Source organism: Amphiprion ocellaris, chromosome 17, assembly GCF_022539595.1.
Source record: "Amphiprion ocellaris isolate individual 3 ecotype Okinawa chromosome 17, ASM2253959v1, whole genome shotgun sequence".
NCBI lineage: Eukaryota > Metazoa > Chordata > Actinopteri > Pomacentridae > Amphiprion > Amphiprion ocellaris.
Genome location: NC_072782.1, coordinates 7,065,084 through 7,087,875, shown reverse-complemented (window position 1 = coordinate 7,087,875; position 22,792 = coordinate 7,065,084). Strand labels below are relative to the sequence as shown.

At 39.3% G+C, this 22,792-nt stretch overlaps 1 protein-coding gene across 2 annotated transcripts; it reads right to left on the bottom strand.

Annotated features, from left to right (window-relative positions):
- Positions 1–138: 138 nt before the first annotated feature.
- antxr1b (ANTXR cell adhesion molecule 1b) lies at positions 139–19,828 on the bottom strand. Of its 2 annotated transcripts, XM_035947560.2 has the most exons (19): positions 19,437–19,828; positions 16,959–17,030; positions 16,795–16,866; positions 16,617–16,698; positions 16,466–16,499; positions 15,834–15,913; positions 14,171–14,239; positions 13,515–13,595; positions 13,350–13,410; positions 12,392–12,490; positions 9,920–9,989; positions 8,634–8,712; positions 7,913–8,017; positions 6,865–6,960; positions 6,708–6,749; positions 6,536–6,628; positions 3,087–3,248; positions 2,281–2,361; positions 139–1,651 (listed from the first exon to the last, which is right to left on the bottom strand). In XM_035947560.2, exons 1-19 carry the CDS (start codon positions 19,583–19,585, stop codon positions 1,274–1,276), a joined length of 1,905 nt encoding a protein of 634 aa, XP_035803453.2. In that variant the 5' UTR covers positions 19,586–19,828; the 3' UTR covers positions 139–1,273. The 2 variants fall into 2 exon arrangements, with proteins under 2 accessions (XP_035803453.2, XP_035803454.1); XM_035947561.2 differs by lacking the exon at positions 7,913–8,017 and having other exon boundaries at positions 19,437–19,827.
- Between the last annotated feature and the right edge of the window lie 2,964 nt (positions 19,829–22,792).

Sequence of the window (22,792 nt, the reverse complement as noted above, 5' to 3'; positions counted from 1 at the left end):
CAACAAGTGAATAACCTGTGCAGATAAACCTCCTCCTACAGTCTTAAACTTTTATCTAAGTCTGACCAAAAAAACATCTCCTCCCTTTGGATAAAACATCTGACATTGATTAATCATGAGTCAAGCAAAAGAAGGAAAAACATTTTCTTTGCTGATTTATTGCACATCATATTGGTATGAACAAGTGTGATCACAAATGTGCAGTCTGGGCCGCTGAATCAGGTTCCAGAGGTAACGTTTGTTATCGTTATGGAACTTAAATAGCCTCTGACAGTCAGAGTCACACTCTGCCAAAGACGTAACTCCTGGGTTTTAAGACTTGCTTGCTGACGGCTTTACAATTAACATCTCCGCTCTCGAACTTTAGGATTTATTTCCATGTTGATGCTCAAGATCATGAGAATATTTTAAAGTTTATTTCATTATGAATGTCAATAACAGCATTCAGCGGACTCCACAGCAGCTTATTTAAGATGTGTATGTGAGAAAAGTATGAGCCTTATCGGTGGTAAATATGCTTATTTGCCTTCTTGCCAAAAGTATCATGAGAAGATCGATGTCGTTCTCATTTCAGTCGAGTGAATGTGAAGCTTAGCTTAGCATAAAGACTTGAAGCAGGGGAGACACTGAGCTGGGCTCTGTTGAAATTTTAAAAGTCTATCTAACAGTAGCCAAGAAAAAAAAATCAAAACATGAAAACTGTTATCGTCCATCAACTACAATGTGCGTGCATACATGTTTTGTTGATTTTTAAAAAACCTTCATTTACAAAATATATACATTTTGCAGGACGAGCAGCTGCTGAACAGACTTGCATGTATAAAACACATGAAGAAGTTGCTGAGCTGCTGGGGTTCCTGCTGTTTAAAAATAGGGATTTTTGTTTTTCATTGTGTAGAAGAATTAAAAATTCACATCAGATGAAGGCTGATGTTGAAGTTTACATTGCAAAGTCTGACCAAATTGTGCAAACTGATATTTAATAAGGAGAAATGTTCTTAAAAACTGCATAAATGCTTAACTCCAATAGCCAAAGCTGTGCTTGTTTGCACTAAATATTCACTCTCTAGACTTTCTAAAAAGTCACAGTTCATGGTACATCATGCTCCAGCCATGAGCAGGTGTCGAATCTCCACATGCAGCCTCAAAAGGCGATATCATAGCGCTGCTGTAGTTCTCCTTCTGCTTGGATGTAATTAAGCACAGCCACAGTGAGAAGGTCTTTTCAGGTTTCCATTCTGAGCTTGGCTCCTGCTCCTCAACAACGTAGCCATCAGTGGTTCTCGTGATTGGGGCGTGGAGGAGGCCGTGACGGAGGAGGTGCTCTGCAGGGAGGTGGGCCTAGAGGTGGAGGCGGCAGGGAGCCGGTTGGAGACGGAGGCACAGAGATGGGGCTAACGCTGGCCGGAGGCAGGGCTCTGGTGGGAGGCGGCGTGTACGTGGACGAGCTGCTGGAGGACGGAGGGGGAGTGGACGGCAGGGGAGGGAGGGTGGAAGTTGGCGAGGGGGGCAAATGGAAGGTCTGGTCGCCCTCTGACGGACGACGCTGGTAACTGTGGGGCAGCGTGTAGACGGGTGTGGAGGGGTGGTTGTAGATGGGGTAGTGGGGAGCAGGGTAGGATTTACTCCGGGTGAAGTTGATGCACCTGCCCTGTAGTCAGACAGCAAACACAGGTCAGTGGAGATGTTTGATTTCAGGATTCAAGTGTGCAAGATGTAAAGAAAATCTATACAGACATGAAACTGCCCTCAAATCTGCTGTGGCACAGAGACTGGCAGGTTTGGAGGGTACGGCTCTCAGCAGATGGAAAGAGGAAATTCCTCTTTTAGTGAGTGTCATGGAAGAAAACAGCATTCCTGCCAGCCGAGCCGAGCCAACGCTGGGAGCTGAAGGAGGTGGGCGGCATCGAGTCCTAATGACTTCTGCAGACACGATCGCTCCTCCAGACAATACCTTTGTCCACTGACTGACATTTAAGAATTTCCTTGCCGTTCCTGATTTGAAACAGCTTTGACTTTTGAATGTTTAGCTCATGGACTAATGTCACGCAGATAAGATTTCAGCTTGATCTCCTTCTGCTTTGTTGTTTGATTCGAAGCCGGATGACTTCTCTCCAAACTTCCCTTCTTCCTCATTTCCACAGCTAATGAAGTCAGACTCTAAAATCTCAAACGTATCTGTGCCAAAAAGTTGCAACAGTTGCTTCACAATCTTAATAATTGCTTTGTTTTGAAGGCATGTGTGCTGTTTTTCGTTACTCGATAAAGGCCATTTCTCACCTTGTCTCCAGGATAAGGACGCATCACAGAGACTCTGTCGTAGCCTTTCCTCAGAAACACCCACAGAGCATCCAGTTTACCCTAAAGAAAGACCACAGATGACAGTACAGTAAATATATATTGTGACTGCATGTCTGTGCAGCAAAGAGAAACAAGTACAGTAGCTACAGGAATGAAAAGTCTGCCACTCTGTCTCTGTACCACTTTTGCTCCAGATGTCTCCCTCTTTGCATAGGTAGCTTTGTATAAAAAAGACAGGCAGATAAACAAAGAAAGTATTTTGTTAGGAATAACATCCACTCAACAGATTCCATATTCAGGGGTTAGCTCAGTCCATGTCTGGTTCCTATTACTGTCCATCCAGCTGACTAATATGTGAGGAAACAAATCTTATTAACTATTTCCTGGTAACACATCATTCCCAGAAACACTAAAAATGACTCTCGGTTACGGTGGAGCGACACCACTGTAAGGAAGAGGACAACATGACAGAAAGGGTTTTAGAGCATCTGGAAAAAACATCATCTGTATAATACATATGTGATCCATGCCTTAGAATATAGTTTATGGCAGTAATGCATCTCTATGACAACTAAGGAGGACCATGAGGGATGTTTTAAGGCTCTGGGAAAACTCAGCAAGTGGAGCTAGAATGTCCTGTCAAAGCATGAGTTAATATTTAGCAGGAATTTAAAGCCATTTCAGAGGTATGGTAATGATAAAAACACTTGAAAATAAGTAAAATACAAACTGGTTACAAACTGCAGTCTGATTTAGTAAATGATAAAAGTGAAAAAGTGGAGCACCTTGATGGGAGTGTACCACTTCTGGGGACGCATCGACTTGTGCATGTGGTAGTGAAGCCGTGGAGGAGGATCGTACTCCTCTGCAGGCATCACAACTCGAGCGTTTTTCGCTTTTTCCAGTTTGGCTCCTTCTTCAGTTGAGCCTTTATCTCCCCAACGGACCTGAACAGAAACAGAAGCACTGGGTTACAATCAGTGACAAAAAAGAGCAATCTACTCAAAATAAAAGTGGAATAAAAGTACTATTTAGCAGACAGATAAACCACAGCATTTGGTTACATCTTCAGTTGAAACCAGAGTATTTGTCAAAGTATTTGTGTCAATTTACACAAAGATTTTTCTAAATATTATATATACAATTGAGTAAAATTGAAATTGAAAGTTATTTATAAAGATATTGTAGTAAATCTGTTGACATGCCATAAATCCACACTTGACTCACACACTACTTTATATTAAATAACTCAGAAAGCCTTGGAGTCTTGCCAGTCTTTTCTTCAGGAGGAAATGACATCATGTGGAGCAGGTCATGTGATCTGGAATTAACACACTTCCTTGAGAGGTGTTTTTGTAATGGGGAACTTAGTTGGAAGTGATTTCTGGGACACAGATACAATTTGTTATTTTCCATATAAAATTTGATATATTGCCAAAAAAGAAATATGTGTCATGATTATCTCAATTTAATAAAAAGAACACAATCAAAACTATTTTTGAATCAGCTCATTTTATTATTGTTTAGCTAATTAGAAGGTGGTTGTTATTAAATTGGGATGGTTCTTTAGTTGACATTTTAGTGATATCCAGTCATTTTTTATTAATAAGTGATTGTTTCCATAATAAATAATTACGGAATTTGTAAAGACATGATCATAATGAACACAAAAAATACTTTTTTTTTTTTTGTACTTTTAATAAAAATGTATGCACGATATAGCCAATGGACAATTACATATTGACCCTTTTACTGGTGACCATGTTAGGCCCGATAAGCTCTGGTATGGAGAAACGTATGTGAAGTAATTGAAAATCCATCCTTTATAAGGTAAGGAGCAGATAATTAAACCTCCTGGATAAAATTACTTTGCTTTAATCTTTCGTTTTTTAAAGGAAATTATCCTCTTAACTCAAAAATAATCAACTATCAACATGTGCAGATTGTTAGCTGCTTTATTTGGATGCTGATAATTCCTCAGTTTACATCACTGCCAGCAGGCTGGAGTCAGAAAGCTGCTCAGTTTAACAATCTGTGAGCACACTTTAGTGATCACTTTTCAAAGATTTTCTTTAGAAATGTAGCATTTCGGGCGCCCGTATAGCTCAACACGTTAAGCGGGTGACCCATGTACAGGGGCTGGTCCCCGACGCAGCTGGCCCGGGTTCGATTCCCGCTCGCGGCCCTTTGCTGCATGTCTTCCCCCGACTCTTCTCCCATTTCCTGTCTCTCTCTCACTGCACCCATCCAATAAAGCTGATAAAAGGCCAAAAAAATAATAAAAAAAAAAAGAAATGTAGCATTTCCTGAATATTTTAACTTTGGTGTCATCTGACTTTTCCTCCCATCATCCTCAGCTGGATTCTCTGCTTAGTGCAAATTAAAAAATGCTAAGATGATGATCTTGGCAAAAGTACTTCTTAACATGTAGCAGGCTAATACTATTAGCGTGTACATGTTCATAGCATCACAGGACTGCTGATGCTGTAGATTATTTCATTTTGAGAAAACAAGTTCATTTTCTCATCAGTTTTGTTGTGCAGCATCTTTACTTGTTATGTAACCCTACGCATTCTCAGACATGGAAATATCTCCATTACTTTTTTTTTACTACTTGTACAATTCCTTGGATTTGCTACACTTGCTGTCTACTGATTTGCTTTTTTCCATCTTCTTATTGTTTTTCAAAAATGTTCCATATGTTAGTGTTTACTGTTATGCACCAAAACACCAAGTCAAATTCCTCATATGTGGAAGCTTACTCGACAATAAAACTTATTCTGATTCTGACATTCACATCTTGGATAACAAACACTGTGAGATGATAACATCACATCCAGGAGAACCTAGTTAAATTTATGGAACTGTTATAAATGATTCATTTTTGTAGCAACATATTTTTTTACATAGAAAATACTTCTCTTTTCTTTCTCATTCAGATGCTTGTTGCATTTCTACATTGGTTTTAATTAAACCCAGTCAACTGAAATCCACAAAAGTCAACCTCAGCGTTTAACTGTGTCAATTTATGACAAAAGTTTTTGGATTTGTTTTTTTTTTTCCTAAACCTCTGAAAGAAAGTAGAGCATTTACTTTTGAAGTAGTTTGACACAAACCTCAAAAGTCAAGCAACAGACCTGCTGACACAGACTGGTTTCCTTCTCAAAGGTAAAGAATGTCTCCTTTTTTTTTCTAATGCAGTTGCCTTGATGCTGAGAGAGTCACTAAAAAAAGCTCAAATGTCAAGAACAAGCCGACACGTTGAGTGAAACCAATGCTGTCCAAGCAAACCTTGGATGTTCATTACTCAAATTCACACTTTTGCAGCTGCCACAAGCCATGAGGACTTTGACTTGGCAGGAAAAGCACATAAATGAAGCTGTGCATATTTTCCATCGCTGTGTTTGGAAGCAGAGCAGCTTCAAGACAAAATCACAGCATAACCTCCTCAGATTGCACCACTAGTTTCTAAAGCACTTCACTCTGACACGAGGTCTTCTGTCTCCTTAATCTGGACATCTCTTGATCTTCTTGATCTAAGGATGTCTCAGTAGGATTTCTACAGTTCACCTCCAACAAACTGCAGCTCTCAGGCATCGTGTTGCACAGAGATCTGATGTCAGGCAGCTTTTTCTTATTCCACAGCAGACTTACTGACTACAATCCTGTCCCTGAGCTTTGTCTCACTACTGGTCTTTCTCACAAAGAGAAATTAAGTTTACTTTTTGTTTTTCTCCCTCAAACTGCTAAATTAAAGCCACTCAACTGCTCTTTAACAACCACAAACAAATCATGCAAAGCTCCGACCCTTAAAGCTTCTCTGCTCTTTGATTCTACCGAGGATTTCTGCCATCCTTGCACTTTACTGTCCAGATGGCCTCAACTTAGCTTTCTCTGGCTCTCAGAACCAGTCACATCAACAAAGTGACTCAGGCTCTTCCAGCGTGGACTTGCAAACTCATCTCTTTTAAGGACTGAGTTGTTTCCGGCTTCTTTTTGTTTTCCTGCTGCGCTGGTGTTTGATCTCATTCTCGTATTTCAGCATTGAACTTCAACTCTCACTTAGCTGACTGCTGGATTCAAGTTTGCCACGTGTTTCATCTGTGAACTCCAAACAGAATCACTATAAAACAGTATAATCAGTACCAACCGGTATGAAAATTGATGATATCAGACACTAAGGCTCAGTATTATTGCATGATAATGATTATTTTTTGCTTTATTCGAACTTTACCTCCATTCTTTTAATGCCTCCAACTCCACGGCCTCCATAATATGATGCATCTACTGTGGGCCACCTCTTCTTTGGGAAGCCATCCTCGTCATCCTAAAAAATGCAAATAAGTAACTATTTGCTGCTGAGACAAACACAATAATCGAGAATTTGTACAAACAAAGCCACTTACGGAGATGTCTTCTATTACTGGAGGAGGCGGCTCATGAATGACCTGTGAGCAAAAAAGGAAAGAACATAAACTCCAAAGATCCTGTTATAGTCAAGTTATTCTAGTACGAACAGGAACAATGTGTGATAAAAGTAAGATTTAATTTCCATCGTCGTACCACTGTGCAGCAGAGAGGCCAGAACCACCACAGCAGAGCGATGGTCAGCAGCAGCAGCAGGATGAGCAGAGCTATGGCCACAAATGTCCCGTCAGACTGGAAGAAAAAGGAGATACTGGGCGTTACATTGATGTCCGTCGCTATGCAGATGACACCCAGTTGTATATGCGTAACCCTAATACCATTGATGTTTTAAAAGGTGGATGTTCATGACTTTCATGCAGCTGAATGACCTCAAATCTGAAGTGATTAAAACAACTTTAACCCCTTGACCCCAGAATTCTTCTACTATGGGCCTCTTATTAAGTATGTTCATATATTTGACTCTGAGTTTAATGCTCAGACAGCAAAAGTGATGCAGCCTTGCTTTGCCCAGCTAAGACAGCTAACCGAGATCAGGTCATTCCTCTCCACTACAGATTTGTAAAAGGCCGTTCATGTTTCATCTCCCCAGCCTGGATTATTGTATTATTATCGTTGCACTTTATTCTGGTAGCAGCAAGCGAAGCATCCAAAACTGCACTTAATTTAAAATGCTGCTGCAAGGCTTGTAACATGCACCAATAGAAGCATTCAATCCTAGCTTCCCTTCACTGGTTACAATTAAGTTTTATAATTGGTTTTAAGATTTAATGCTCGCTTGAGTGATCAGGTTCCTTCCTGTAACTCCCTATGAGACTTATCACTGCCTGAGATCCTCCAGCAGAGTTCTATTAACACTTCCAAACTTGTCAATAAAGGTGACCAGCTCTTTTCTGTGCAGGTTCCTCAGCTGTGGTTAGATATTTCTAGCAGGCAAACTCCTCTTTTAAGTCTTTTCTTAGCATAGCCAGACCATTCTGCAGCACAGAATCGATTGACATTCAGGGAATGGTTAGTATTTCTTTAAATTAATCACAATCATATTAGGCAAAGCTAAGCCAATGATGCTGAGACCCTTCAAAATAGTGACGAGTGAATTGTTTTTGAGGAACATTTGCATGCAGGGAGGCGAGCACTGTTGTTAATATGACTAGTTTACTGGAAAAAACTAGCAGAGCTGCCTTACTGCAAGATCCAAATCCTCGTCAAAACTTGGAGTTTTCAAAGTGGTAGGTGGCTGCGTGGAGGTTGTTGTTGTTGTTGTTGTTGTTGTTTCCTGCCGTGACGTGGACTTTGATAACATAGATAGTAGAAGAGGAGGAGAAAGTCGTGTGAAATGTTGGCCAATGGCAGACTTCAGAATAGTCAGAACAATCTCCTCTTAAAAGTCACTTTACTGTATATTTTTTTCTTGATGGTTAGAATTTGTTGTGTTTAATTTATTTGATCTTGTCCTATTTTATGTTTTGGTCTTATTTTTTGTAATATATGTTTTTGTTGTATAGCTCTTTATTATTATTATTATTTTATGTTATGTGCAATCCATAATAGAGTATTTCTAGATTAACTTTCAAGCGAACACAACCAACATTTTACATGCAGAGGACAATATGGATTAGTTTAACATTTTACAGCATCTTGTCGTGTCAAGGCCACTAATGAAAAGCAGCACACTGTGGCAGAGGGTCAAGCAGACATATGTGAAGTTTGGAAGTTTAGAAACTGCTGATTCACACAAGAACAAAAGAGCTGTTGGGTTTCTGTGACGCTAAAAATCTACACAAGGTCAGCAATCACCTGCAAATTAGACGTCAATGTCTAGACCGAAGTTCATCGCAGACTTTTTAGCCATGAGGTGATGTGTGAGCTCAGTTATTTTGGCCCCCGTTGGTTTTCATTGTACTTACACAGGCAACTGCAGTGATTGTGACGGAGCTCGATATGAAGCTGAGGCCGTTATTCATGCTGACGTAAAGGGTGGCAGACCTGCAGGAGTGATAAGAACAGGGGCGTCAAAATCATTTTAGTTCAGGGGTTGATCTCATGTGGGCCGAACCAGTAAAATCACAGCATAATAACCTAAAAATAATGACAACTCCAAGTGTTTCCGTTGTTTTCATGCAAAAAAGTATATTCTGAAAATGTTCACATTTAAAGAATTATCTTTTTACAAAATATTTTGAACAACCTGGAATTTCTTAAGAAAGAGAAGTTCAGTTTCAGCAATATTATGCCTCAGTTTATCATTTACATATTACAACTTACAGGTCACAGAGTATCTGCAAAGGAACAAAACATTTAGTCATCTGGAACTGAACTATGTAGTATTTTACTTTTCGATCAAAACGACAAAAGTCAGACCATAAACAACAAAAACAAGACAAAATATTACAAAAATGACACACAAAATGACAAAACGACAAAAAATGAGACAAACCACACAAGAAAAAACAAAAAAGAGACAAAAAAATTACAAAAAAGTTACAAGGCGACAAAGAAATGGATATACGACAAAAACAAGACAAAAAATTACACAAATGACAACGCAAAATGACAAAAACGAGAAACAAAACAACAAAAACACGAGACGAATGACAAAAGTCAGACAAAAAACAACAAAAACCAGACAAAATATTACAAAAACGAGACACAAAATGACAAAAGAACAATGAGCAATCTAGTATTTTACTTTATGATTAAAACAACTTATCGTGGTCAGGAAATTATTTTAAATTTATAGTTTTACAAATTCACAATTTGCACTTCTCTGTAATTTTTACACTTTACAAAATCATCCTGCGGGCCCCATTGGACCCTCTGGTGGGCCGGTTTTGGCCCGCGGGACGCATGTTTGACACCCCTGAATAAGAGAGTAAATGTAGTGTCGCTTTAACTCTACAAATGTAACGCTGCAAATCAGCTAACACACGTTTGTTGTGGTTGTAGATTAAAAAATAATCTTCTGTGTTTCCATTTTAAATTTTAAATGCAAAAAATGCAGTTAAAAATCCAGTTTGTCATACAGCAGCTGCTTATGATATCATTAGAAGCACAATAATGTGCTTTAAAAACTGTGGTGTTGACACAGAAAAGTATTTTAAGATGCAACTTATTAAAATGTTTCTGCTTCAGTTTTTTCAGTCTGATATAAACCAGACAGTCTTGTCTAAGAAAAGCTACGGTCATCACTTACGTTCCCTCTTTCTCCAGGACAGGAGCTGGACATAAGAGATAGGTGTCTCTCACCACCAAAGGCCTCTTCACTGTGGAGATAGAATTACCAGAATTCAGAAAGGTAGATTAGAGGACATTTCAGTGATGAAAGTGTTACAAAGGAAAAGTTTGTTTCACAGTTCTGAAACTTCAGAGGATTCATGCTTTGAAATATATTTTTTGTCATTAAATTCCTGGACTTCCTCTCCTTATGGAAAATGAAGCAAATGAGGGAGGGTTGTGGTTTATTTACCCTGGCTGAGTGAGTGTCTAGTGTGTGTGCTAAGACAGTACTTGTTCCTGATGAGATCCACATTCCTCTGTAGACATCTGAGAAGCGCTGAGCGTTATACCAGCTGATTTGAAGCAGAGCAACATGGCGCTGATGGTTTTTGAGGAGGGTGAGGGTTTAAATCATTGTTGCCCACAAAGAGCAGCCGTCCTCCACCCATCCATGTCCGTACGGCCAAAATAAAGTTGGCACGGGTCTGTAAATGTTTGCTGAGAGCAGTTCCACTTCACAGTAACGCGGTGGATGGATAATTGTTTGCTCAACTTTTTCACTTTTGCATTAACATTCTTCTTGCTTAGTCTGTTCACACTTTGCATTTAAGATGTAATAGCTAAAGAATGACATCATCCAGACTGTAAGATGACTTTAACAGAGTCCTCCTCGGCCTGCACTTTTGTCTTTTATTCGCCACCAAAACAGCAACATGTTCCACTCCAATAAAACCATTTCATACATTACCTTTGAACTGAGCCAGGCTAGCTGTTTCCCTCTGTTTGCACTCTTTATGCTAAGCTAAGCTAACTGGCTACTGAATGTACTGTAGCTTCATAATTACAGACATGAGAGTGTTTAATTCTGCAAGAAAGTCCATGTGAACAAAGTAAATGTACGCCCTTGCATTCTGTAATTCGCCTCTCAGCTTTTACATTTCTAAGTCTTTTTGTAACTTTGCACAAGTCTGCAGATGATTTGGTGTCAGTTTGTGCAAAGCAATAATGGAATAAAGTGCTCAAAAATGCATCACTGAGTTTTTGTTGTTGTTGTTTTGCTGTATGGAAGCAGAACTCCATAAAAAGCTCATGTGTGACATAGACTGCCTGATGAAAAAAAGGCCGCCACCTGGATCTAACTAAGCAAATGGGTAAGAGCCTTCCATTGGATAATTACTGCAGTGATGAATACGTTTCAGCTGCAACAACTTACTTAACCCTAGATGATGCAGTAAGGAGCTTCTTATTTCTTAAACAACCATGTTGGAAGACATATCCTGTGGCCATGGAAAGGATGTTAATCTGTCTCAGAAGGGTCCAATTATTGGCCTGCATCAAGCAAAGAAAACAATGAAGGAGATGAAACTGCTAAGATCAGGTATGGAACCGTTCAACGCATCATTAAAACCTGAAGGATAGTGGAGAACCATCATCTTCAAGGAACAAATGTGGTCGATCATGTGGTCTCATGAGTCCAGATTTACCCTGTTCCAAAGTGATGGAGGCATCAGGGTAAGAAGGGAGGCAGATGAAGTGATGCCCTCATCATGTCTAGTTCCTACCAGCCTGTGGGGGTTAAGGTCATGATCTGGGGTTGGTCAGGTTCAGCAACGTTATGTTCCCAAAGAATGAGATCAGCTGACTACCTGAATATACTGAATGACCAGGTCTTTCCATCAGTGGAGTTTTTCTTCCCTGATGACATGGACATGTTCCAAGATGATGATGCCAGGATTCATGGGGCTCACATTGAGAATGAGTGGATCAGGGAGCATGAGATGGATTGACCTCCACAGAGTCCAGACCTCAGCCCCACTGAGAATCTTTGGGATGTTCTGGAGAAGACTTTGCACAGTGGTCCGACTCTTCCATCATCAAAATAAGATCTTGGTAGAAAATTAATGCAACTCTGGACAGAAATAAATGCTGTGATATTACAGAATCTTATTGAAATGATGCCCAGCGAATGAGTGCCTGAAGCTAAAGGCAGTCCACCAAAATATTACAGTGTGACTTTTTTGGTATTTTAACATTGGAAATATGATACAGCAAATGTGTTAGCAGACTGTTTGCACATCCAGCAGGTACAGAAAAACACTAAGATTCATTTGAAGCCGCACGACTTGATGAATGCAAGTCCCATATTTATTCTGTTTTTGCTCTGTTTTTGTTCTCCACCAACTCCTGGTGGAAATGTCTGGGTATTCCTGCCAAATACTTCATCATATATCACCATCTAGTAGCTAGTTTTATCTTATTGCAGTTTGGTGTTTGGTTGAACCACTGCAGTTTTAAAACTGGAAACAGTAAAATCAAAACAATGACTTTAAAGTTGCAGTAAAGCTCTGTAGAACTTGGTGGGCTTCTGAGTTGGGGTAAAAAAAAAAACCCAGAAATTCTTTTGTAGTGTGTCAGCCAGGAAAAAAGATCACAGAAGCAAAGTACTTACTCAAAGTCATTGTGTCATTGATGCGGAAGCTGCAGAGAACTTTCTGTACATCCCGAGCATGAAGGAAACCGTTTCCCTTGACAACCACCTGGAAGGACTCTGTAGTGGGATTAAAATTCACCATTTATAGCTTTTCCTCAAGGAATATTATGCAATATGGAACAGTGTATTTTGGAGGAAAGTAGAGGATATGTCCAAACTAAATTATCAAATGTTAACTTCACAGGGATTTGTATACAGCAGGGGTTCCTGAAGTGGAGGCAAAAGTCAATAAATCAGTCAACAAATATCCTTCATTTAAAATGTTTGTGTAAACACTAAAGTGTTTTGGACTATGGAGACGTTATTTATATATGTGCTGCCTCTACTCTCTATGTTTTATGTCCAACTCATTGTCCAGTACAGATCACTGTGTAATTTATGGTCTGGTTTCTTGGCCTTCATTCAGCCACATTGGCATATTTCCATTTACAAAGCTACACAAGGTTCCTCTCTGTCTGTCAGTTTCCATCTTCTTTGTGTAATTTTCTGTTATTTATCTACAACAGTTATAATTTTCATTCATCCAACTGGCTTTTCTGAACTTGGTAGAACTGACTTCTCCTAAAAACCTTCAGAATCAATATAGCTTCATGGTTTTGTCTTTCATGGAGAGATCAGAGTTTTGGTGAAACCACTATTCCTGTGCAGGATTTTGTTTTGTATAACTTTAGTCTCTTGGTCTATTATGTGCGTTACTTTTGTTCTATTTGTCTCTGAAATGTTTTGTAGCTTTATAATAGTTTTCCCTCTTGCCTAGGACTTCACTGAAAACATGATTTGGATCTCACAGGACTTCCTAGTTAAGAAACAAAAAGGTTAGAAAAATAAAACAAAACATACAAATTAAAAGTGGGCTGAAAATTTGGGAACCTCTGGTTGACAGTGCAGTGTTCTGGGGTTTTATTCCCTCCTTTACCTCCTTCACAGATGCTGGAGGGCTCCACAGCCAGGATCTCAATGCATGATCTCTTCAGGATCTGACAGAGAAAATAATAAAGTTGAACTAATGGTTAAGTAGATTAAATTATGTCCTGATGGATTTAATGTAATAATTTGCAGCTTTTATGAATGTTGAGCGTACCGAGTCGATGACCCCTTGCAGTGCTTGAAATCCATCGTTCACAGGGAAGACGTGGTCCTTACTGTCAGCTATTGTTGACAACTGTCAATAAGTGGGACTAAATGATTAAAGTAGCAGTAAGCAAAAATCTGGAAAATGTAAAAAACAAATAAAAATACCAAATTTGAAAATATATAGCCCTCCTCCTGCAGCTCTCCTCTCTCTCCTTTTTGGTCTGTAAATCCCTCCCACCAGACTAGCATGAATTTCAAATGTTCAAAAATAGTCAAACTAAAAGTCAACATTTATTTGTGGCTTCATCCCAGATTCACACTGTACTCTCTTGATTGAAACTCCTCCCTTGAAGCTGTTCTATAACCACATTCTGCTGCTGCATCCTGTTTGGTGCGGTTTAAACTATTTCACCTGATCTATGTGAGAAGACCTTTGATTGGCTAAAATCTCCATCACATGCCAAATTTTGGAGATCCAGAAAAAGAAGCCAAGAGGAAGTAGTAAGTCTAAGTCTGATTTCTACTAAGATAGCTTGAATTAAAATATACTGAAAAGTTCATATTGAATTTTTGCCCAATGATGCCCCGATACTGCCTACCCCAGCTTTAACTATTAGTTTAGATGATTGTTTAGTTCATCCATTCATTTACTGACTGATTTACCTGGGTTTCGTTGAAGTCTTTTACTCCCACACAGTAGACAGTGGCACCCAACTGGCGCGCTCTGCTGGCCTGTTTTAAAACAAGACATCAAACAGATAAAGAAGCTACAGCCAAACGATGAGCTTTCACACTCACTTCAAAACTTAAGGTAATGCCTCCATCAGTGATGTTACTGTTAAGCCACTGACAGCTGCTGGAAAACATCTGTGTGTCACCTAGACTGTTGATGGATGTAGTTTGTGTCTGAAAAGTTAAGCCAATGTGTTTTACACCTGCATTCTGTCAGCAGGCAGCAGAGGGCGACTCCTCTGGCTGCAAACAAAGATCGATTGTATAGACATCTGTGAGAAAATGGCCCTACTTCTTAATTGATTTATCACCTCAGTGAACATTTCCCTGATGAATTTATGGTCTTAACTGATAGTTTCCGATCTTCTTCAATGCAGCACAATGTTAATTTTGGAAAATATCATTCCATATAGAGGAATATACACAAAGAAGCAGGGCATGTTTTAGAGCATGGCAGCCGTGTAATCAACAAGTCACTACCATATAGACTTGTGCAGTGTGCTATTTAATTTCAAAAACCAAAGATGGCAGCAGTAAAAATGCAAAACTCCACTCTTCACAACAGCAGCGCACAAACCAGCGGGCTATATCCATATATTATATCCAGTTTATGATGTGGCAGCACTGAGTGACATGCAGCCACGAGCACAAAAAGCCTCCATGTATAGAGATGCACTTGTTGCAGTGTGTATTTTAGCATGAATTTACCATATGTGTCAATATATAATTGAGGGACTTCTGAAGTCCATGGGATATATATTGCATACATTTTTATTAAAATTTAAAAAAAAAAAAGTTTTTTATATTCATTATGATCATGTCTTTACAAATTCCAGAATTATTTATTATGAAAACGATAATTTATTAATCAAAAATGACTGGATGTCACTAAAATGTCAACTAAATAACCATCCCAATTTAATAAAAACCACCTTCTAATTAGCTAAGCAATAATAAAATGAGCTTATTCAAAATTTGTTTTGATTATTTTTCTTTTTATTAAGTTGAGATAATCATGACAGATATTTCTTTTTTGGCAGTGTCTCAAATTTTATATGGAAAATAACAAATTGTATCTGTGTCCCAGAAATCACTTTCAACTAAGTTCCCCATTACAAAAACACCTCTCAAGGAAGTGTGTTAATTCCAGATCACATGACCTGCTCCACATGATGTCATTTCCTCCTGAAGAAAAGACTGGCCAGACTCCAAGGCTTTCTGAGTTATTTAATATAAAGTAGTGTGTGAGTCAAGTGTGGATTTATGGCATGTCAACAGGTTTACTACAATATCTTTATAAATAACTTTCAATTTCAATTTTACTCAATTGTATATATAATATTTAGAAGAATCTTTCTGTAAAAATGCCATGTGGTGTTTGGTTATAGGTGGCCATGTTGATTTTAGGCCCGAAAACAGCAAAAATGTCAACTATGTTACAAAAAGTCCCGCAATTATATATTGACCCTTATAAGTTGTGTGATGTTAGATTATTTTAAGGCAACATTGTAAGAGGGGAAAAAAGTATTATGAAGTGGCGAAATTGCATGTTGGAGAAGATGTTAATGTTCTATCAACTGTATTTTTATGTCACCTCTCTTTGTGCCAGGTCAAACTGATTTTCTCTCAGTTCACCGTCTGTCAGGGCAATGATGACACTGGCTGTCCGGTAACCTAAAAGACAGAAAATATAGAATTATGCCCACTTTATCATATAGAAGGTCACAGGAGGCTGGAGTACATTAAAGCTGACCTTATTCAAAAGGAGAGGTACATCCCAGACAGGTTGGCAGTTCATCACAGGGTTAACACAAAGAGATAAACAGCTATTCACACTCACACTTACAGCCAATTTAGAATCACCAATTATCCCACAATGCATGTCTTTAGACTGTGGGAGGAAGCATTTAAGAAACCCACGCTGGCACACTGACAACATGCAAACTCCATGTAGAAATGAGCCAAAACTGCACCACCCACTGAGCCACCCACAGTTAAAACTGGAAACAAATCAGTCTCGTCAATCATGAATTGTGTTTTTCTCAATTAGAATTAATATTCATTTGGAGGAAAAAATGATGCAAAGAGCAGCTGTGCTTCTGTTGTTGTGTCTTACTGTATGTGATGAATCTACCATATGCTTGAATTATGAAGAATTTGAGTTTTAATGATGGGGCAAAGACTCCACCATGATTAAGTGTGAAAAAGCAGAAATGTTCTACTCACCATCTCCAGTCCCGTAATATATTTGCTCGCTGGCCTGGGAGAGAAGTTTGGAGGCGTCAGTGGCTATAAATTTAAATAGGCCTCATTTAAAGAGTTAGATGCCATACTGGTGGGTAGGGTCACTTTTCCATCGACTTAACAGATGACTTACTCTTTGAAATCCTCTGTGCATGAAGGTGTCTCCGCCTGGCTGCACCATGCTCAGCTCCTCCAGTCCGGCTCGAATCTGCTCTCTGATCATCGACAACAGAAGATGAAATACTGATCAAAGTGGGACGACACATGACTGGAGATTCAAAGTAAATCCTAAAGATGTGTGTCTGTGCCACCTGTCTTCTGTTAGCGCCATGAGAGTCCGTCCTTCTGTCGAGAACACAATAAAAGACATCCGCAGCTGAGGGCTGGAAAGAAAAAAAGCACAAGAGAGGATTGTCATGTTTTAGAGTCCATTATCTTCTATTCTTGTCTTTACTCTGGTTCTGTGTGGTCGTACCTGATGAACTTGTGAGCCAGATGGTCAACAAAGTAGTAGATCTCATTCCAGTAATGTTGCACACTGCCAGACCTGAGGAGGAGATTAAAGAGTTTCTGTGTCAAGCAGTAACTTTAGTTTAAATCACTGGATGGAGACGCTTGAACGCAACAATGAACCAACACTAGAGTGCTTGAGTTGCTACTAAATAAGACACTGAACTCTGCTGTAAATACTGACTTTGATGCACTTTCATGCAGGAGACAGATTTTAAAAAATGATCAGAATTGATGCAGAAGAAATGCACAACTGATACAGTTATTACATTCTGTGTCGTACTTCTTCTAACGGTAAACTGACCATGCATGAAAAAAGGTGCAATGTCCTTTGGATTTTTAGACTGTAGTGGGATCTGAAGAATTGCACAATCCCAGCTCTGGATTTATATAATAACTTATTACACGACTAGATAATGCACTAATTCTTTCAAAGCATAAAACTTAAGGGCTGCAGAAATGATTATTTTTAGCATTATTCTGCTGAAACATTTGGTGTATAAACATTTAAAAAAGAAAGGAAATGTCCATTTAAAGTTTTTTTGGTGCTGTTTTTGGGCCATTTTGTGTCTTTTTAGGGTCAACGGAGCCATCATGGAGGCATTCTGTTTTTTTGTGAGCTAATTTTATGTGTGAGCAGTGATTTTGTGTCTTTTTGACACCCAAAAAACCCACAATATGACATTTTTGTGTTTGTGGAATCATTTTGTGACTTTGTCGTCAACTTTTATGCATCTTAAGGGTCATTTTATGCTGGTGTGGGGTCTTTTTGTGCCTCTGGGTGAATTTTATGCCTTGAGGGACATTTTAATCATTTGTAGGGTAATTCTGTGTCATTTCGTAATAATATTGTGTCTTTTTTGGCTCATTTTGTGCTGTTTTGGAGTTGTGTATCTTCTGGAAGTAAGTGGGTGACTTTCTGTGTTTGAACTGCACTTTTTTAATCATCATTTTTAGATGTCCTGGCTTCCTTTCCAGTCCTGATTTTGCAGCAGGTGCAGATTCAGCAAAGCAATCTGCAAAATAACGCAGATTTCTGAGTGAAGGTCACTAATTAAAGAGAGTTGTGGAGCAAATATGCGGCGTAACCTCCAGCGCCTCCTCTCCACGCTGCTCTGCTGCCACTCTCCTCCTCCTCCCCTCCCTTATGTTTTCATTTATCGTGTGATGTGAGTCCCAGCGCCGAGACAGCCAAGAACCCGGGATCTTTGGAACATCTGGCTCTAATGGAGAAAGGGTTCTACAGACCGGAGTGCAGAGAGAGCCGAGGACTTGGATGGTTGGAGCTGCTGCTGTCAGAGGAGTGAGGCTGCAGTTTGACAACAGGAATCCCTGCGGTGCACTTTATCATAAGCGAATGCATAATACGTTGCAGAAGAAGATGTCAGGGTGTAAACACACTTTCTGTCAAGTCTCGCAACTTTTAAGTAGTTGGTAGAGAGTGTTTTTGGTGAGCATTTTTCAGTAATGCATACTTGGCTCTTTTAGGAGAAGGTTTATGAAGCAACACACTGACTGGACACGACCTGTTCAGGAGCTTCATGTTGACTTCACGACAGTTTAATTCAAAACTTGCAGAGCATTCAAGTCCTGAGAGAGCTGCTCCTGTGTTTATTCAAGAAAATGACACAGTATTGCAGCAGAGCTTAAATAATTACTAGACTGACAGGGAAGCATTCAGGAATTTGATAACCAACAATCATTTAAGACTTTTTAAGGCAGCTGCTGTTCTATAAAACTGAATATTTCAGGGTTTCAAACTGTGGCTTGGAGAAAATAATAGATCAGAAAACATCACCTTAAACTCTGGAGATTCTTAGGCTCAGAATACTTTTCAATTATGCTGGAACATTAGCTGATAAATAAAACAATTGTTGGGCTTTATAGTGCTCTAGCTGATGTGGATCACAGTTAATTCGATTCTGACTAATGCAACGTTATTTATTTGTTTACTCCCACATTTCAAAAAGCAGGAATGGATGGAGCTTTTAAATACCTGTGACAGTTAAATACCACAAGAAATCATCAATAAGTGAACAAATCTGATGGCTGAAAGAGTGTTTACAAGTCACATTTTTAAAAATTCCCCTTCAGAAAACCTCTCTAACATGCAACTTTAAGCAGGGAGAGTTCAACAGGTGACCTCTCATAATAAACCTACACATGTGCCAGCTGCTTTTATGAGGTCTGAGCTCACTTTTGGTAGTCCAGGTCACTTTCATGTCATACAAAACCTGCAATATTCTTTATGTAGAGTCAGATATTTACAATCAATAGGCTAAAACCTGCCAATTACAGAACAGAAGTGCAGATTTTTTAAGTGAACAGTGGTTCATTAATGCCTCTGGAGTGCAGCTTGCACCTGTGTCTTCACAACAAACTCACATGAGTCATGCAGAGAACTTTAAAAACACTTCCTCTGTGATCTAGTAAAAGTACTCACTTGTCCAAAACAAAGTAGAGGTCAAATCCTCCATAGCAGGACGACCCTGCCTGCCTCCTCTCAGTAAGCTGTGCAGCAGCGCCGGCCGCCAGAACCGCCACCAGCAGCTCCACGCCGAGCAGGACCTGCCTGCACCAGCGCTGGGACATCACCCCAGATTCAAGAGAACTCTCAGCCTTGGGAGAAGGTAAATATATCTCCAGTGGGAGCTTTCCTTTATGGCCTCTCCCTCACAGTGCTCTGGTCCAGTCGGCCATGCCGCGAGGACTGATCTCCAAAGCTCAAAGTGCTCCTCTCGGGATCAGTGTCCCATCTCCTCAGCAGCAGATGTGTGCTGGCAGAGGAGGAGTGAAGCTGGTGGGACTGAGTGCTCGCCTCCCTCTCTCTCCACACTCAATCATCTCAACACCCGGTGCCACGAGTTTGCACATCAAAACAAATGCCACACATGCACCGCTGTGTGATTTACTGCTTCTTAGGTCTGTTTGTCTGAATGACCCTCAGCAGCTTTTAGCAGATGTTTGTTCCAACTCAAGCTTTTCTTTTGTTTGTTTCTTTCACTTGTGTTGGAGGTTTACTTGACTCCACACCTTATGCATCAGTGCCACTTAGTGGTAAACACATGCACCATACAAAACAGTGCACTTCAACATCATTCATTTGATCTGCATTTGACATTTAAATGGAGTACCACATTAATGATGTTGTTGCTGTAAAAATTGGAATCACTGTCTTTAAGTTACTGTTGTAAAAGATTGAATATGAATCAGGGTGTGACCCCTCATAGAGTCATAACAGAAAAAAAATGCTTTGCAGAGTTTTTGTATAAATGTTGGAGTGACGGATATTTAAAGAAGTTATTAAATTGTGAGCTTCTGTATAAATTTTAGGCTGACTCCTGAACTTACCCAGAACAGGAAAATGAGGCTTTTCATGATGGAGATCAGATCCTGAGAGGTGAGGAGCAGGACAGACGGCAAAAAGCTGCTAAAACTCTCATTTTCAGGTCAGTTCAATTCAGTTTAATTCAATTCTATCTTATTTATGTGCCACTAATTCACAACATAAGTCATTATTTAGCACATAATATAATATTTACATAGTAAGGTTCCAAATTTAAACATTTCTGTTTTTGCACAAATTCAGCAGATGATCATTTAGATGTGCTGTTTGGTGGATTTTGTTCCATTTGACCTAAACAGACTTGATGTTTACCCCCCATTTCTTGTCTTTACGGTAAGTTAAGCTACACTGTTAAAGAAAGAAGAAGGAAATATGTAATATTAACATAATTTTTCTTTTTACAGATTTTTCAGTATCGTAAATACATTCAAATTAAAACTGAATTACAAAAACATCCATATATTATGTGAATAATCAGACAATTTTATTTTGTATCAAGACAACTAATTTTTTTAATGAAACTTTTTATGAAATGAAGACTTTTTTATTTATAAATCTGAAGCTAGTTAGCATCTAGTTAGGTCATCTATGCTGTTTTCCTGGCAATATTCTCTTTGAGCGATACAGATTCTCAGCTGAGAGAATACGTTTTATCTGTAAACCTAATGACCTGTCCATTAGTGATGCCACTAAATGAAGCCATGCTGTTACAAATTGCATGTATGGCATTGCAGGAAAGTTATCTGGAGCCATTTCAAAGCAGGCATCGATCCCAAAATCATCTGTGTAAACACTTGTTTGTAAATGTGAAGTGCATGGCACAGTTGTGTCACCTGCTGCTGAGAGATAATTGGTCAGGATGGTCAAGAGTCAACCAAGAATCACCAAAAAGCAGGTCTGCAACAAATTAGAAGCTGCTGGAACACAGTGTCAGTATCTACAGTCAAGTGTGTTTTATGTCGCCATGGACTGAAAAGCTACTGTAGCATTGGATTTTTGTATGACTATGTTCATTTACATTTACTTTATTTAGTTTATAATTTTGGTGTTTATAAATATGCTCAGTGTCCCAGATGTTAGTTCTGGTTTCTTATTGTTTCTGGTACGACCTTTTTGACCGCGACACCGAGAGTGAGAGGGCGGGTCAGAGTTGTTGTGGAGAGCTGAAATAAAAAGCCAACAGAAAAGCTGTCCTGCTGTTGTGGTAATGTACTAGCACAGAAGACAGCAAAATATAAGAACAGCAAACTACAAGAACATTATAGAACTGGAAGCCGCCTGAGGCACAGCCCTGGAGAGGTGAGCGACAACTTTTAAGGCTTACACTACCATGCCAGATGATGCCCCTCTACTGGAGAGACTTCAGGCTCCACAGAAGTTTGCTGTTGATCTCATGGACAAAGAAAAGGCCTTCTGAAGGAAAGATCTGAGGTCAGATGTAGCAAAAATTGAGCTATTTGGCCATCAACATGTTTGGAGGGGAGATTGTGAGGCCTTTAACCCCAAGAACAACAAACCTACAGTCAAGCATGGTGGTGGTATTATTATGCTCTGTGGCTGTTTTGCTGCCAGTGAAACTGGTGTTTTACACAAAGTGAATGGAATAATGAAGAGGGAGGATTATCTCCACGTTGTTGGGAAAACCCCAAATCATTTGCCAGATGGTTTGGTCTTGGATGCAGTTAAATGTTCCAACAAGACAATGACCCCAAACACACATCAAAAGTGGTAAAGAAATGACTAAATCAGACTATAGTTAAGGTTTTAGGCTCGTTTCCCATAAGTTTCAACATAAACCTCACTGAGAATCATTGGACTGTGATGAACACACAAGTGTGTGTCAGAAAGCCAACAAATTTAGTTGAACTGCACCAGTTTTGTCAAGAGAATTGGTCAAAAATACAAGCAGAAGCTTATGGATTTCTACCAAAAGCACCTAGCTGAGGTGCATCATTTTGCAGTGACAGTGATTTTAATTGAAATAATTTTTTTTTTGTTTTCTTCGTAGGTCTTCATTGTAACAGCCTTGACAGAAGAAGGCAGCACACGGTTCACTTTGTGAAGGAGAAGAAACAAATGACGCATCAAACGCCCTGTCTTTAGGAAGCCTGCACAGAGGTAAGCCTTCACAAACAAAGTTGTGTTACGTTTTCTCTGACTGGGCTTTTAGGTTTTATCGAGCCAGCTAATGTGAAAAAAAGCCTATGGCTGAACTTGCTTTGTAGTACAACCATCATGACTCTGTCCAAAGACAACACTGTTGTTGACTAAGAAATCGTCAAAACCACCAGTAAAACCACAATTTGACACTTTTGTTTTACACAAATGCCTTTAGTCAGTTTAGCCGACTGTTGTCAGGCTTTATGTGATGCAAAAACTAGTGTCTCCTTCATGTTACTTCAAGTTTGACACGACTGTGGCATACATGTTCTGGGCAATAAAATAAGCAAATT